General features: G+C 40.4%; 1 protein-coding gene across 1 annotated transcript in view; it reads left to right on the plus strand.

The window, feature by feature from the left end:
- Positions 1-1,662: 1,662 nt before the first annotated feature.
- The window catches only part of CRYBG3 (beta-gamma crystallin domain containing 3), a 123,945-nt gene continuing 110,849 nt past the window's right edge, over positions 1,663-14,758 (plus strand). Inside the window, exon 1 of the mRNA XM_011986849.1 lies at positions 1,663-2,325. Within this exon, the coding sequence (XP_011842239.1) occupies positions 2,177-2,325 (149 nt within the window). The 5' untranslated portion in view covers positions 1,663-2,176. The remainder of the gene's footprint in view (positions 2,326-14,758) is intronic.

The raw sequence follows: 14,758 nt of genomic DNA on the forward strand, positions 1-14,758 counted from the left end.
TCACTGTAGATGTGCTTCTACGGCAGGCACTCACTAAACGTTGGGGAATAACTGGATGAGTGAATTAATGACACTGTGCTAAATTAGTATCTCTAAAATCCTTACAGCTCTAAAATTTGACATTTTTACGGGCTTCCTAATGCAATCTTAGAATTTAATATTTAGAAATTGGTTAATATGAGTTCAGGTTATAACAATGTAGGACATACAGAAAACTAGTAAGTGTTCAGAAAGCAAATGAAGGAAAATTCAACGGTCATTGTTTTATGGCTTTAAGCTATTTTGTCATAGACGCAATTTGTCTTAGTGTAAGCATGGCATTAATTGTATTTAACAATCACTTAAGTGCTTTGCTGTGTCACCGAGTGGAGATCAGAGTATTGTTAGACATATTATTAGTTAAAACCATAATTTGTTAATTAAATCCTACTGACTCCCACCCATTTTTATCCCAAGAAAAACTTCCTGAACGAAGTGCCCTCTGGGTAGGCATTGGGGCCTGGTTTGATCACAGAACAAGTGGGGGACAAATATACTGATTCAATAACACGTTGGGAAGACAAATTATCATTTCGACCTTTTAGCTGGAAAAAACAGTTTGCTTTATTACTCTCTTTGGGCTTTTTGGTAAGTGGGTCTTCAATGGAGATTCTCTTATAATAAAGCTAGAATTAGGAACTTTACTTGTCTTATTCTAGTCTATTATCTTAGATTTTTTCTATTTTCTCAGACTAGGCTCACAGAGAAGCAGGAAATATTTACCAACGAGTAAAAAAGAATTAATCTTGAGGGATAGACTGAGATGAACCCGATTGATGGAAACCGGGCTGACTGAACTTTAATGGGTTAAATCCTGCCAGAACAAATGCGAGTGAGTACCTGGGCTCTATTACAGTTAGTAGGGGCCGGAGGGCTTCTGGGAGGCAGTGTGGGGAGGCAGGGAGGCTCAACAGCCTCCAGCAGGTGCTGAAAGGACTTGGGGCTTACAGGTATGCAATCTACTCATGCTGCTTCTCCTCCATCTCCCGAAAGCCAGAGGGGAGATTACTCCAAGGTTCCCCTCTGCTGTGGACATTTCATTTGTATCTCATTTACTTGTACACATTGTTTAATGAACAAACGCCATATCACTTCCTTGATGCCTACCCCAGGGGCAGCTCGCCTTCAAAGGAAAACAAAACACCTGGGGTGAATGGGCCTCTTAGTATCTCCTGTACTAGCTGCTAGGGTATGAAAAAACAAGAAAAATCCATACCACTGTACTTAGACTTAAAACAAGTCTTAAGGACCCTTTGGTTCCCAGATTTCAGTGGCATCTGTGTAACGACTGCTAAATATGTTTCAGCACTGACAAGCTTGAAATCATACTTTCTGATCAGTGCCGTTTTTGAAAGAGTTCGCAGGGAAGTACGTAGCGTGGAGTGTGAAAAGTGTGAAGCACAACGCGGTTAGGAAAAGTCACACCACAGAAAGCCAGCGGAACGCGCCGGGAAGTGGTGACCGCCTGACAGGTACCCCCTCTCCCTCCCGCCGCCGGGTGCTGGGCTAACGCGATTTCGCCCTCAGGGCTGGGGCTGTCTTTGCGGTAGCTGTTTCTTAGCTCCCAGGAAGTTCGGGGCGCCCCGGTACTGCAGTTTGCCAAGTGTTTTCACAAATCTTAGTTCATAAACCTCTTTCAAAAGTCTGGAGAAAACTGTTTCTGTGCTCTCACTGTAGGAGAGAAAACACAACGGTCACAGAAAGTAATTGAAGGCAAAGCTCAACAGGCTGCAGCCTGAACTCTTTTGAGCGGGAAGCTCGAGCCTAGCGTCGCTCGCTAGACGACACCCCTCAGGCTCTCAGGCCGGCGCCTTCTGGGGACCATGTCGCGCTCCGGCGGTGGCGGCTGCGCCCGGCTCAGGGCGGTGCCGCGGCCGCTGGCTCCTCCTGGGGGTGGGGCGGGCCGCGCCGGGCGAGGGCGGGAGGAGGAGCAGCCGCAGCGGCTTGAGGAGCTGCAGCGCGAGGAGCGCGTCGCGTCCGCGTTTCTCCCGCCCGGGAGAGACTGAGCCGCGCTGGCAGCTCGCGTCGAGTCGATCTGCCCGCGCCGCATCCCGCGGCGCCCGGTCGGGCTCCGGGCACCAGGCACCACCTAGGCCGTTCCCTGCAGACGACCCCGGGCCAGCGGCCCCCTCGGGAAATGTCCAGCGGCCGGAGAAAGGGCAGCGCCCCCTGGCACAGCTTCTCCCGGTTCTTCGCTCCCCGAAGTCCTTCCCGGGACAAGGAAGAGGAAGAGGAGGAGAGGCCGGGGACGAGCCAGCCTCCAGCTCCAGGCCGGTCCGCTGCCAGGTGGGAGTCGCGGAGGAGGTCGCGGGGGGGCCCTGCGCGTACTCGCTAGACGAAGGCTCCCGGCCTGACCGCCGGCAGCTGGCCGCTCTTGGGGCAGACTGCAGTTCGCCACTTTCTGTTCTTCTTCCTCCATTGCTAAAGTTTCCTCCTCCTTGCCCCGTTCCCGTGCCGCACCACTCGCCTCTCCTCTGCAGGTTAAATCGGGCAGAAGTTCTTGCCCGGCGGACGCATATCCCCCGATCCCCGCTTGGCTCCGCGCTCTTCCTTTCCCACCTTCCCCTGCCGGAACGTGATTGGGTTCCCGTTCCACACACGCTGTACTCTCCAAGTTCTGTGGCAAAAGCGATTGCCCCGGCGTCCCGCCTGTAGTAATGGGAAACACTTGTGAGCCGAGCGGAGCCGTCGGCCAGGGGAATTGAGGGCGCGATCCCAGCACCACTTGTGGGGGAGGAGATCGGGGCAAAAGTGGAAAAGGTAAAGCTTTGGGGCGTCACCCCCTCAGCTAAGATGGTATTTTGCCATCTTATTTAAATTTTCTCAAAATGATTTTTAAAAGGAATTGTGATAATGCGTTCCCAAGACTTTCACCAAAAGGGACTGGCCATGTAAACGACGCCACATTTCTTTACTTCTCATCTCTCCTAGAAACAGCTGCCTCAGGTTCTCAAACAGATTCTGGAAATCAAGTTTCCAGCTGTCTTGGTTTCAGTAATCAAAGGGTACCCTTTCTCTGTAATATTTTTATCTTTCCTTCACTTTCCTATGTTCAAAAATCAAAAAGTTTTAGACATGCCTCATTTAAATGCGTATTTCTGAGTCTTTTCATCCCCCCTGAAGAAAGAGGGGTTAAGTAAAATGCAGCTCACTTTCTTAAACTAATGAGAGGCTTACACTATCTCCTCCCGAGATTGCACTAGAATGACCATTGTCATTGGAAGGACACTCCAGAAAGCCATGTTTACTTCGGACTCAAGATTTCCTGGTGGGCTTAAAAAAAAAATGGATAGGAAACAGAACTGAGAGTGAGCCAATTCCATTAGTATTCAGATTTTGTGATGTGATTTTGGTGGTTTTTGTGTTCCTCAGTTTACCCGCTTGTGAAACATTTTCATTATGACCGTCTGTTAATCACATGCCACATATTTCCAAGAAAGCTCCTACGATAATTGAGTGGTTAATCTCCTGGGACGTTTCAGCTATTATTGCTCTGACTGTTGAGAATTTAAAATTCAAAGTTACACAGTAGTTAAAAATAGTTTTGAAGTCTGACAGATCTCATCCAGGGTGTCAGCTAGTTCTGCTGGTGTGGGCAGGCAGCCTGTGGTGCCTGCCACCGCCGTAGCAACACTAACAGTCTTGGATAATATGAACGCAGCCTGCAAGGAAATCCCAAGTAGGCTCAGCAAAGTTGGGGACTTGAAAGTCAGTGTTAGAAAGGAGTAAGCAGGTCAGTTTCAGGGTCATGTCAGTAATGGCCTGAAATCCTACTGGTCTTTCCGCCCCATTTTGGCTTTTTAAGGCACTTCTCAATTCTAATTTCTTTACTGACTGGAGCTGACCACTCCAGCAGCTAGTTCCTTGTTCACCTACCACTTCTGTATTCTCATCATCTCCAGATTGGCAAAACTGTGGCTTTTTAACAATGAAGGTTTTAATTGTGCTTATATCAATGATAATTTTGTTCTCATCTTTTTTGGAACTTGCCAGGTGTTAGGGGGATAGCAGATGACCCCTTGTGTGGGTGTTTTACTGTTTTAAATGAGCTTACATCTTTCATTTCAAGGGCATAAACAAACACAAAGCCTTTATTGAAAATTTAATAAAACAAATGGAACCTCTTTGTAGTAATGAATGTCCCAGTAACACAACACCGTGATGTTAACAAGATTGGAAACAGAATTGCAATTTGTCACTATGATCTTATTTCAAAACGAAAGGGTGTTTTGGCTATTTCTCTTTGTGGGCATAAAAACTTGTGTCATTATGAGAGCTGGATATACCTTCTGTAGAGGTGATTTTAGATGAAGAGGAGTCAGTGCAACAGACAAACGGGGTTGGTGTGGTAGGGACATAAAGAGTAAGAAAAAGGGTTCTTTGTTTAAGAGCTATAAGAAGCTGGGAAGACCACTTGAAAACATTAATATGAATCCCTATCATATGTCTGGCACTTTACAAAGTACTTTCAATAATGTTATTAAACATGACCTTTGACCAAACCTATATTATCAATATCCCCATCTTACTGTAAAAAACAGGGTTAAGGAAACTTACTGAAAGTTATGTAACTACTTTTCAGTCAGTGAACATGGTATCAGATGTGCCTACAATTCTGAACATGTAATAAAGGTTATTGTCTGCATCCTGGCTTTTTGATGTACTTGAAAGGAAATGCACTCTCTAAAACCTGTGTTTTGAAGTCTCCTTTTTGCATCCCCAGTGTTGATTTGCATGAATTTTTTAATGTAACATGTACAAATATAAAACAAGACATAAGTTCCTTAAGAACAGAATTCCTTAACAGTTTCTTAAGTACAAAATTAAAAAATAAACTAAAACATAATTATGAGACCCATAAAAGTAGAATTTACAACATCCTGAAACTGTTTTTTTGGTTACTCACAAAATGCATACTGGGACAAACACCAGGTCTTTGGGGAGTTGCCATGCCTTGATACAGCTCTTCCAATATTTTACTGTTTTGAACCATAGGAAAATCTTTGTTTTTATGGTGTGCTGTGAGTTATATGGGCTTCAGTTGGTGAGAACACTTCATTATGTTTTCTTTGTTGCTGTTCTGATCTCATTAATCTTTCACAATTAAAGAAGGCCTATTAGCATCAACACTATTGCATATCCCAGCTTAGGCGTGGGCACTCAAATTGCTTGATAGTACTCATAACAGGTGGTTGACCATTTCCAGGAAATGCTTATATTAATTTATTTTAGATGATATAAAAAGGAAAACTGCAATTGAAGTTTTCATAGAAAACTCCAAAACTCCCAGAGTTCTGTGGATCCTAGTTTGAGAATCAGTGCTGCAGTGTTAAGCCCAGTTTATAAGTATACAAGGAATGGACTCATTAGAAGTGATAGGGGAGACCAGGAAGTGCTTCCTGGTAGGGATGATTTTAACTGGGTCTTCAAGGAATTGGTGATGGTTCTATACAAAAAGAACTTAGGAAGAGAGAGAAGAGGGAACAGGTATTCCAGACTGAGCAAAGGCCTACAAGGGGTTTATGATCTGTTAGGGGCTATATACATTTATTGGACAGAGTGAAAGGAGCAGTAAGAAAGTTAGGTTGGAACTGGGTCATAAAGGTCTCTAGACAAAGTGTTTGGCTCTAGATTTAAGGCTCAGAGAATTTTTGCAAAAGCCTGTTATACAGAGATTGCTGAAATATGCAACTTGGAGGAATTCCTGCTTTATTTTATCTGCTTTGAGAAAATGATTGCTCAACTTTGTTTCTTGGCTGTATCATGCATGATGGACCTGTTTAAAATAAGTTCTGTGCAATGTTTGTAACTGAAGAGAGATGGTAAGGTGAGAACAGTATTTATCAAGGGCTGACTGTGCACTTACTCCTGGGCTGGGTACTTTTACTTGCAACATATCATGTAAATCTCACACTCAGCATGAAAGGTTGGTCCACTTATTACCATCTGACAATTAAAGAAACTGAGTTTGAGAGAGCACTCAGTGATGGATGCTATGGGCGTTTTGAATGGAACAATTCTTTGAACTGGACTCTTTTGTCCTTTGTAAGATATTTGTTATCCATGATTCCACACAGTAATTGCCAGTAGCATCCTCTGGTCATTGGGATAACTGAAAACTCCTCCACCCAGGGGGGTGGGAGGGAGAGTGGTACCACTCCGAGTGGAGAGTGATTTACCCTAAATCATGAGAGGAGGTGAGAGGTGACGTTTGAACTTAGGTCTCTCTAATGGACTCTAAAGTTCTGGTTCCTTTTTTGACACCATCCTGTCCACCACCCTTCTGAACTCTGCTCCTTCAAAACATATTTGAATATGTGAGGCAATTGGATTGTTCCTTACTTTGTTCTAGAATGGGTGACACTGTGGCCCATTTCAGCTATATTCCTTTTGGCTGTTACTTTGACCAAATACAGTGTCATTGATGAAAAGAAGGTGAAACAGGATTACTAGGCCCAAGGTCAGGGGCTGTGTCTTCATCTTTGTGTCCCCTTCATCTTTGTGAACCCATCTCTTGGGTTCAATAAGGTGTCTACCAGGTGGCTAATTTGGGAATTCTATTTTTTGCTGTGAACATTCTTTGGAAATGGACTCAATTGTATGTTCTGAATGTGTTAAAGTTGCAAGGATACCACAAATTGACCTGCAGTAAGTTTATGTAATCAGAACTTCTAGCTTTATTGATAGTTATAACATTTTTAAGTTTTTTTTCCTCATCACAGTGGAAAATATGTAAAAAGGGTAATAGCAAGTTTTGTAAAGTAAGAGAAAATATTCCCTCAAGATAAAATATTTTCTATCCAAAGTTCTGATGAAATATACCAAAACCCAGATATAAGAAATATTAGTTACCAATTATTAAACAAAATGGTAGCAACAAACCGTAGGTGGTTGTAAAATTAAGGAAAATAATCCAGGCTATATGCTGAAAAGAGGGAATCTGTGTGAAGTAAAAGTTAAGAAGGTAATACTTTGAGTCTGTTCAATCCATAAGTTAAAGTGGCTGCTTTGTGTCCCACATGGTGCAAAGCAATGTGAATATAAAAATAAATGAATGACCAAATATGCCTTCATAGAATTCACAGATTAATGGAGGAGATAAAAGTGTACATCTCTGTTCTTAATATGAACTCAGTATAAATCAAACACGTCTTTGGAGTGTGTGACTTGTTTCATTCAGAGCATACTTAATGTTTCACGAATGTCATACATTGTATGAGAACTTTAATTGGGCTTTCAAAATACATTCTCACATTATTAACTTTTCTCCAAGCATGGTTTGGTGAGCTTCCTTTGCCAAGCCAGCATAGTGAGGGAAACATGATAGTAACTGCACCATCAAGGTAAATGGAAATGCTGCCCCTTGGTTCTGTTGCTCTCCTCCTTGACCCTGCAGGCTTTGCAAGTCCTAGACAGAGGCAGAAAAGTGCATCCTTTCAGGAATCAACATTCCAAATAAGTGGCAGTGCTTACACAAAATGACTTGAAGTTGTTAGAGAACAAATCGAACTTTTCAACTAGTAATAAGTCATTCTTAGTGTTTATTTGGCAGTTGTATGTGGCCAAGTAATGGTACCACTCCATCCAGCGGGACTTCCCTGAATGTTTGACTTCCAGGAGTTTCTAATTGGAAGTATGCTAAAGCACTGAAACAACTGCTTAACCAAGTGTGTGTGTGTTTTCGTTTTTCCTAATCAATTAATGATGACAAAACCAAACTACCCTTTATTAAGGCACTACTCAGATCCAAGCCCTGAGCTTGGAACTTTAAAAATATCAAATCACTTAATCCTCAGAGCAAACGTATGAGAGAGGTATCTTTACTGCCTTTTACAGACATATAATTTAAGGTTTCAAGAGGTTCAGTAGGTAATCAAAAGTCTCACAATATTGGTAGTAGAGTCAAGAGTCAAATTTTCCTTCCTGAATTCAAAGCCTACACAGCATTATGTGACAGCTTCCTCCGCTTAACTTGGGAAGCCTCGTAAAAGAAGGCTGCCCTTAGAAAATGGTTTGGAATGGAAATAAAAGACAATGGCATGCAGCTGGACATCTGCCCAGATGGACTGGGTCAGGGCTATGGACAATCAAGAATTATACTCCTGACAGTTGGGAGAGGAAAATAAATGTATACATTTATGCAGATTATAGATTTATATTTAAATACAAAGAAAGGGTCAGTCTCCTTCAAAAGAGAGTTTCAAATGGAAACTATAGCAAGATACCGTATTCTACCTATTTGATAAGCAACACTCCAGTTTGATGTGGGAAAGCTGGAACTCTCATACACTACTGGTGGGAGGGTAAATTGATATACCACTTTGGAGAGAAATTTGACAGGACCTATCAATATTGCAGATTCACATACTCAGCATTTCTTCTCTGGGAATTCCACTGAACATGTACAGTTTGCAAACAGGCCAAAAGTTGCCTATAGAAGTTAGTCATTGCAGCATTGTTTTAACAGCAAAAGATGAAAAATAGAGTAGAATGCCATCAGTTGTGGACTAATTGATAAATCATAGTACATCCATATAGTGAAATATGATGCAGCTACCAAAAAGAATAGGAAAGCTTTTTATGTACTGTTAAGGAAATATCTCCAAGATACATTAAGAAAAAAAAAAAAAAAAGGCCAGGTGTGGTGGCTCATGCCTGTAATCCCAGCACTTTGGGAGGTAGAGGCGGGTGGATCACCTGATTATCACGCATTCGAGATCAGCCTGAACAACATGGTGAAATCCCGTCTCTACTAAAATCCAAAAAAAATTAGCCAGGTGTGGTGGTGCTTGTCTGTAATCCCAGCTACTCCAGAGGTTGAGGCAGGAGAATCGCTTGAACCTGGGAGGCTGAGGTTGCAGTGAGTCAAGATTGCGCTCCAGTCTGAGCAACAAGAGTCAAACTCCATCTCAAAATAAATAAATAAATAAATAAAAACCTACAACGAATTGTGTATAGTATGCCCCATTTGTATATACAAATGAAGGGGATATGAAATCTGTTACTAGTGTTGCGTAACTTATTTTGGCGGTATGGGGAACTGAGTGAAGGGATGAGAGGCAGGAGAAAGACTGTCTTATGCCTTTGTACACTTAAAAATTATGTGAATTACCTATTTCATAAAGTAAGAAAAAGACTGGATTAAAATCTGGTGAATATCTGTGGTTAAAAGAAGGGAAAAAAAAGAGAATTTATGATCCTGAGTTGGCAAAAATCCTCCAAAGAGAGAATGCGCTACATGAACTTATTCAAGTGAGAAAAGTTTCAGTTAAGGATATAAATAAATAGAAGTAGTTCTTGTAATGAAGAGTAATTTGATATTTTGACACTTTGCACAAGTAAGAGTGAGGCTTTTCTATATTTTTACTCTCTAATGTGAAACTGGGTAGAGTTGACACAGCCACAAATTTATCAACATAACTCATTTTTACGTGGTCACCTGTCATCCACCTTGACCTCTCCAGTATGACCCAGGACAGGTTATTAACCTCAGAGTCTTTTGTGATAAATCAAGGGAGTTGGTTTTCATCCGTAAGGTCTCTCTCAGCTTTAGCATACCAGCCAAAACTCCATGGCTATTAGGTGTGTACAAAATTGATATGCCTTACAATTAGAAAGATTTATGTTTTTTTTTGGGAAAGTCACATATGAAAATGCTTTAGTTAATCCTCCATGTGATCCTAACATTTTGGTCATTTGATTTGAAAGCTTCACCTGTGTTTAAAATGAATTAATTTAGTGTCGCTGTGTCAAGCACCAGTCTAGGTCCTGGGAATCCAGCAGTTAACAAGGTGCAGCATTGTCTTTGCCTTAAAGCACTGATGCAGTTTTGAGGGGAAGGCAGACATTGCACAAATTTTTCTTTTCACTTGAAGTAAGTACCAAGGTAACATGTAGGGGACTGTAGGAGCATTTAACAAATGTGAGCCCATCCTTGAGGCTCTCAGAGGAAACTTTTAATCTCATTTAAGCTATTTCTCCTGGAACATGTGTCTAAGTAATGTCTTTCTGTTCTTGATTTATAAACTTTGGACAATATATATTGACTTCTGGTTATGGTAGATGAGCACTTAGCCATTTTATACCCTTCCACATCTCATTACTTATCCAGCCAAAATAATCATTATAATTGGAAGATTAAATAAACCTGTAGATTTCTATGACTATGTAGCTGTTGTTTTCTGCTAAGCCAAGTGCTGTACTATGGTTACTTTCTTTGTGTGATATTTTGGTTTTCATGGAGTAAATTACCTTGTTTTTCATTTTCTTATTGCTGCTACTTCTAGAATGCACAAATACTCTTATAAAACCACCACTTTCAGTGTTTTTTTTACATCATTAAATCACATCTACCAGTTTACCCCATGCCTTCCAAGACCTTTCTCTTGGTCTCTGTGTCTTCCTGTTATTTGTATCACCTAGTAGTTCCCAAGCTTCCTGCATTGATCTCTACTACTCAGCCCTATGTGAGAGCACCTATTTTTGGACCTCATGTATTCCTCTTTCTTGGTTAACTCCCCCTTTTGTTGGCATATATCTAACAAGAAAGGGTGCATCTTAGATAATTTTTTTTTTTTAGTCTTTGCCTTTTTCTACTCTAGTAAATCATAGTTTCGGTATAAATTTATAGACTCAAAATTACTTGCACGCAGATTTCTGAAGACATTTTTCTATTAGCCTTCTCTTTAATTCTGGATTGTTGGGAAATCTGAGGCTAGTATAATTTCTGGACCTATTTTTGTGATTCATTTTTTCTTTGCAAATTTTGAAATCTCTTTTCAATGTAGACTCTACAAATGCACAGTAATGAACCTTGCACAGTGCCTTTTTAATTTATTTTGCTGGACAGTTGGCAGGCTGTTTCTCTTGAGAGGCTTATATCTTTCGATTTAGAATGGAGAGTTTGGCTCAAGCTCCCTGTGTGTGGTCTGTGCTTTCTATACTTTTATTCTTGGTATTCCAGAGTCTGGAGGCTTCTCTTTTTAAAAATTGCTAGGCTCCTGCCAAATGTTATAATTTGGAGATGTGAGTTCACTAAGAAATCAGCTGACAAGAGGAAGATTAATAGGAGAAACGACATAGAAATTTATTAGCATGCAGGGCGAAAAAAATCACAGAGTGACTACCAAATATCCCAGTAAGGTACAGATGCTTATATACCCCACCTCTTAGGAGAGAGGAAAGTGGATGATTTTAGGGGACTAGTAAATGATTTTTATGGGAACTCAGTGAGCTTGAAGAACATAACAAAGGCCTGGGACAAAATCTGTTGGGCCCACGGAACAGACAGTGGTTTATGACAAAAGTCTGTTGAGATATTATGACAGACTTCAGTCTTTCTTCTTGTGACGTGAGTTCAGTTAATGAAAACTAGGGAAGGGACTAGAGGTAATTGTTTTCTTCTTTGATGGGTCGAAACTTTAAGCAGATAAGAGAACTTCAGAGAACAGAACTTCATTCTGTGCTTTGGGAGAGACAGAGGAGCAAAGACAAAAGACAAAGGTGGAGTTCAGAGAGACCTTGAGGCTGCTCAGTTCAGCATGTCAAAGTGCCATATTTTGGGATATGGGATTCTGAGTTTTTATCTATTCTTTTTTGTAAAAGAATTATTGATACATAATTATTGTACTGTTTATGGAGTGAGTATATGTGATATTGTGTTACATTCATGCAATGTGTAATGATCAAATCAGGGTTTTTAGGATATCACTTCAGCTTAGCACTTCACTGTTAGTGCAGGAGGGAGATTAGAGTTAACAATAGTGTATTATAAAATAGCTAGAAGATAAGATTTGAAATGCTACCAACACAAAGAAATGATAAAAGTTTTATTTATTCTAAATTATATTTCTGCCTGTTTTTCTTTCCTTTGAAAATCTCATCTATCCTGAATGCTGTTATTCTTCATCTTTTTTTTTTTTTTTTTAACCTGGTAGCTTATTTCCTCTTATTAATTGCTTTACCATCATTTCCATGGGACAGGGTTAAACGTGTTCACCTATACTGTCTTGCCAGAAATAGCTAGAAAATCTTTGCAATTATCATTGTTGCCAAACTTTTTAATTCTTTGAGTATAAATTGAACTCCATAACCTAACCTCTCAATGATGGCTATGAGGAAATAATTGCTTGCTCATGGATAGGAAGAATCAATATCGTGAAAATGGCCATACTGACCAAAGTAATTTATAGATTCAATGCTATCCCCATCAAGCTACCACTGACTTTCTTCACAGAATTAGAAAAAACTACTTTAAATTTCACATAGAACCAAAAAAAAAAAAAAGAGTGCATATAGCCAAGACAATCCTAAGCAAAAAGAACAAAACTGGAGGCATCATGCTACCTGACTTCAAACTATATTACAAGGCTACAGTAACCAAAACAGCATGGTACTGGTACAAAAACAGATATATAGACCAATGGAACAGAACAGAGGCCTCATAAATAATGCCACACATCTATAACCGTCTGATCGTTCTCAAACCTGACAAAAAACAAGCAATGGAGAAAGGATTCCCTATTTAATAAATGGTTTTGGGAAAACTGGCTAGCCATATGCAGAAAACTGAAACTGGATGCCTTCCTTACACTGTATACAAAAATTAACTCAAGATGGATTAAAGACTTAAATGTAAGACCTAAAACCATAAAAACCCTAGAAGAAAAGCTAACCAATACCATTCAGGACATGGGCATGGACAAAGACTTCATGACTAAAACACCAAAAGCAATGGTAACAAAAGCCAAAATAGACAAATAGGATCTAATTAAACTAAAGAGCTTCTGCACAGCAAAAGAAACTATCATCAGAGTGAACAGGCAGCCTACAGAATGAGAGAAAATTTTTACAATCTATCCATCTGACAAAGGGCTAATATCCAGAATCTACAAAGAGCTTAAACAAATTTACAAGAAAAAAACAACCCCATCAAAAAGTGGGCAAAGGATATTAAGAGACACTTCTCAAAAGAAGATATTTATGCAGCCAATGAACATATGAAAAAAAGCGCATCATCACTGGTCATTAGAGAAATGCAAATCAAAACCACAATGAGATACCTTCTCACATGTTATAATGGCGATCATTAAAATGTCAGGAAACAAGAGATACTGGAGAGGATGTGGAGAAATAGGAATGCTTTTACAATCTTGGTGGGAGTGTAAATTAGCTTAACCATTGTGGAAGACAGTGTGGTGATTCCTCAAGGACCTAGAACCAGAGATACCATTTGACCCAGCAATCCCATTACTGGGTATATACCCAAAAGATTATAAATCATACTACTATAAAGACACATGCACATGTATGTTTATTGCAGCACTGTACACAATAGCAAAGACTTGGAACCAATCCAAATGCCCATCAATGATAGACTAGATAAAGAAAATGTGGCACATATACACCATGGAATACTATGCAGCCATAAAAAAGATGAGTTTTTGTCCTTTGCAGGGACATGAATGAAGCTGGAAACCATCATTCTCAGCAAACTATCACAAGAACAGAAAACCAAACACCACATGTTCTTCTTACTCATAAGTGGGAGTTGAACAATGAGAACACATGGATACAGGGAGGGGAACATCACACACCAGGGCCTATTGGTGGGTTGTCAGGAGGTGTCTAGGGGAGGGATAGCATTAGGAGAAATACCTAATGTAGATGACGGGTTGATGGGTGCAGCAAACCACCATGGCACGTGTATACCTACGTAACAAACCTGCAGGTTCTGGCCATGTATCCCAGAACTTAAAAGTATAATAATAAAATTGCTAAAAGATTACAAAACAGAGGTTTTCTGCTGTCATAGTCTGTGTTGTTACATAGCTGTGTGCTATAAAGGAATACCTGAGGCTAGGTAGTTCATAAAGAAAAGGGATTTATTTAGCTCACGATTCTGATGACTGGAATGTTAAGACTGGGCATCTGCATCTGATGAGGGTGTCAAGCTGCTCCCAGTTGTGGTGGAAGATACAGGAATCGCTTGGGAAGAAAGGAAACAAGGGGTCAGGAGGTGCCAGGTTCTTTTTAACAGCCAGTTTTCGTGGAACTAACAGAGTGGAAAATCACTCACCACCACTCCAGGGAAGGCATTAATCTATTCCTGAGGAATTCACCTCCATGACCCAAACACCTCCCGCTGGGCCCCACTGCCAACACTGGGGGTTGAATTTCAACATGAGCTTTGGAGGGGACAAACATCCAAACCATAGCACTTGCATACTTCTAAAATCAGATATGCTTTTAAGTGCTGCTTTCAAGTAAGGTGTTGGCACAAAAATATAACCCATTGTAATAGGCAGAATTCCAAGATGGACCCTAGCATAGTTACAGAAAACAGTTAAGGAAAAATATTTTATATGTTATTTATGACAAACAGTACAAATGGCAGTGTCAGAAGTGAAGTGAAAATGGTATTTGGGTGGTCTCACCAATATGTGTTTTATGTAATTTTTGGAAGATATGCGAGAAATTTTTATCTTTCATATTAAAATTTATACAAAAGTGGTTGCTACCTCAGTGGCAGATCATAAATTTCTTGTAACTACCATGCTTCTTATGACAAAGAATGAAGTATTTTGAGTTTGATGTTTTAATAACTGGGGACAGATTAGGTGAGATGTAAAGTCTCTTGCCTTTTATTGTCTTGTCAAAGCACAAAGGCGCATTCACAGGCTGGAAGGATGGCATTGTGCTTTTTATCAGTAAGAGCTGA

The sequence above is a fragment of the Mandrillus leucophaeus genome, unplaced genomic scaffold (assembly GCF_000951045.1).
Source record: "Mandrillus leucophaeus isolate KB7577 unplaced genomic scaffold, Mleu.le_1.0 Scaffold1080, whole genome shotgun sequence".
Classification (NCBI taxonomy): domain Eukaryota; kingdom Metazoa; phylum Chordata; class Mammalia; order Primates; family Cercopithecidae; genus Mandrillus; species Mandrillus leucophaeus.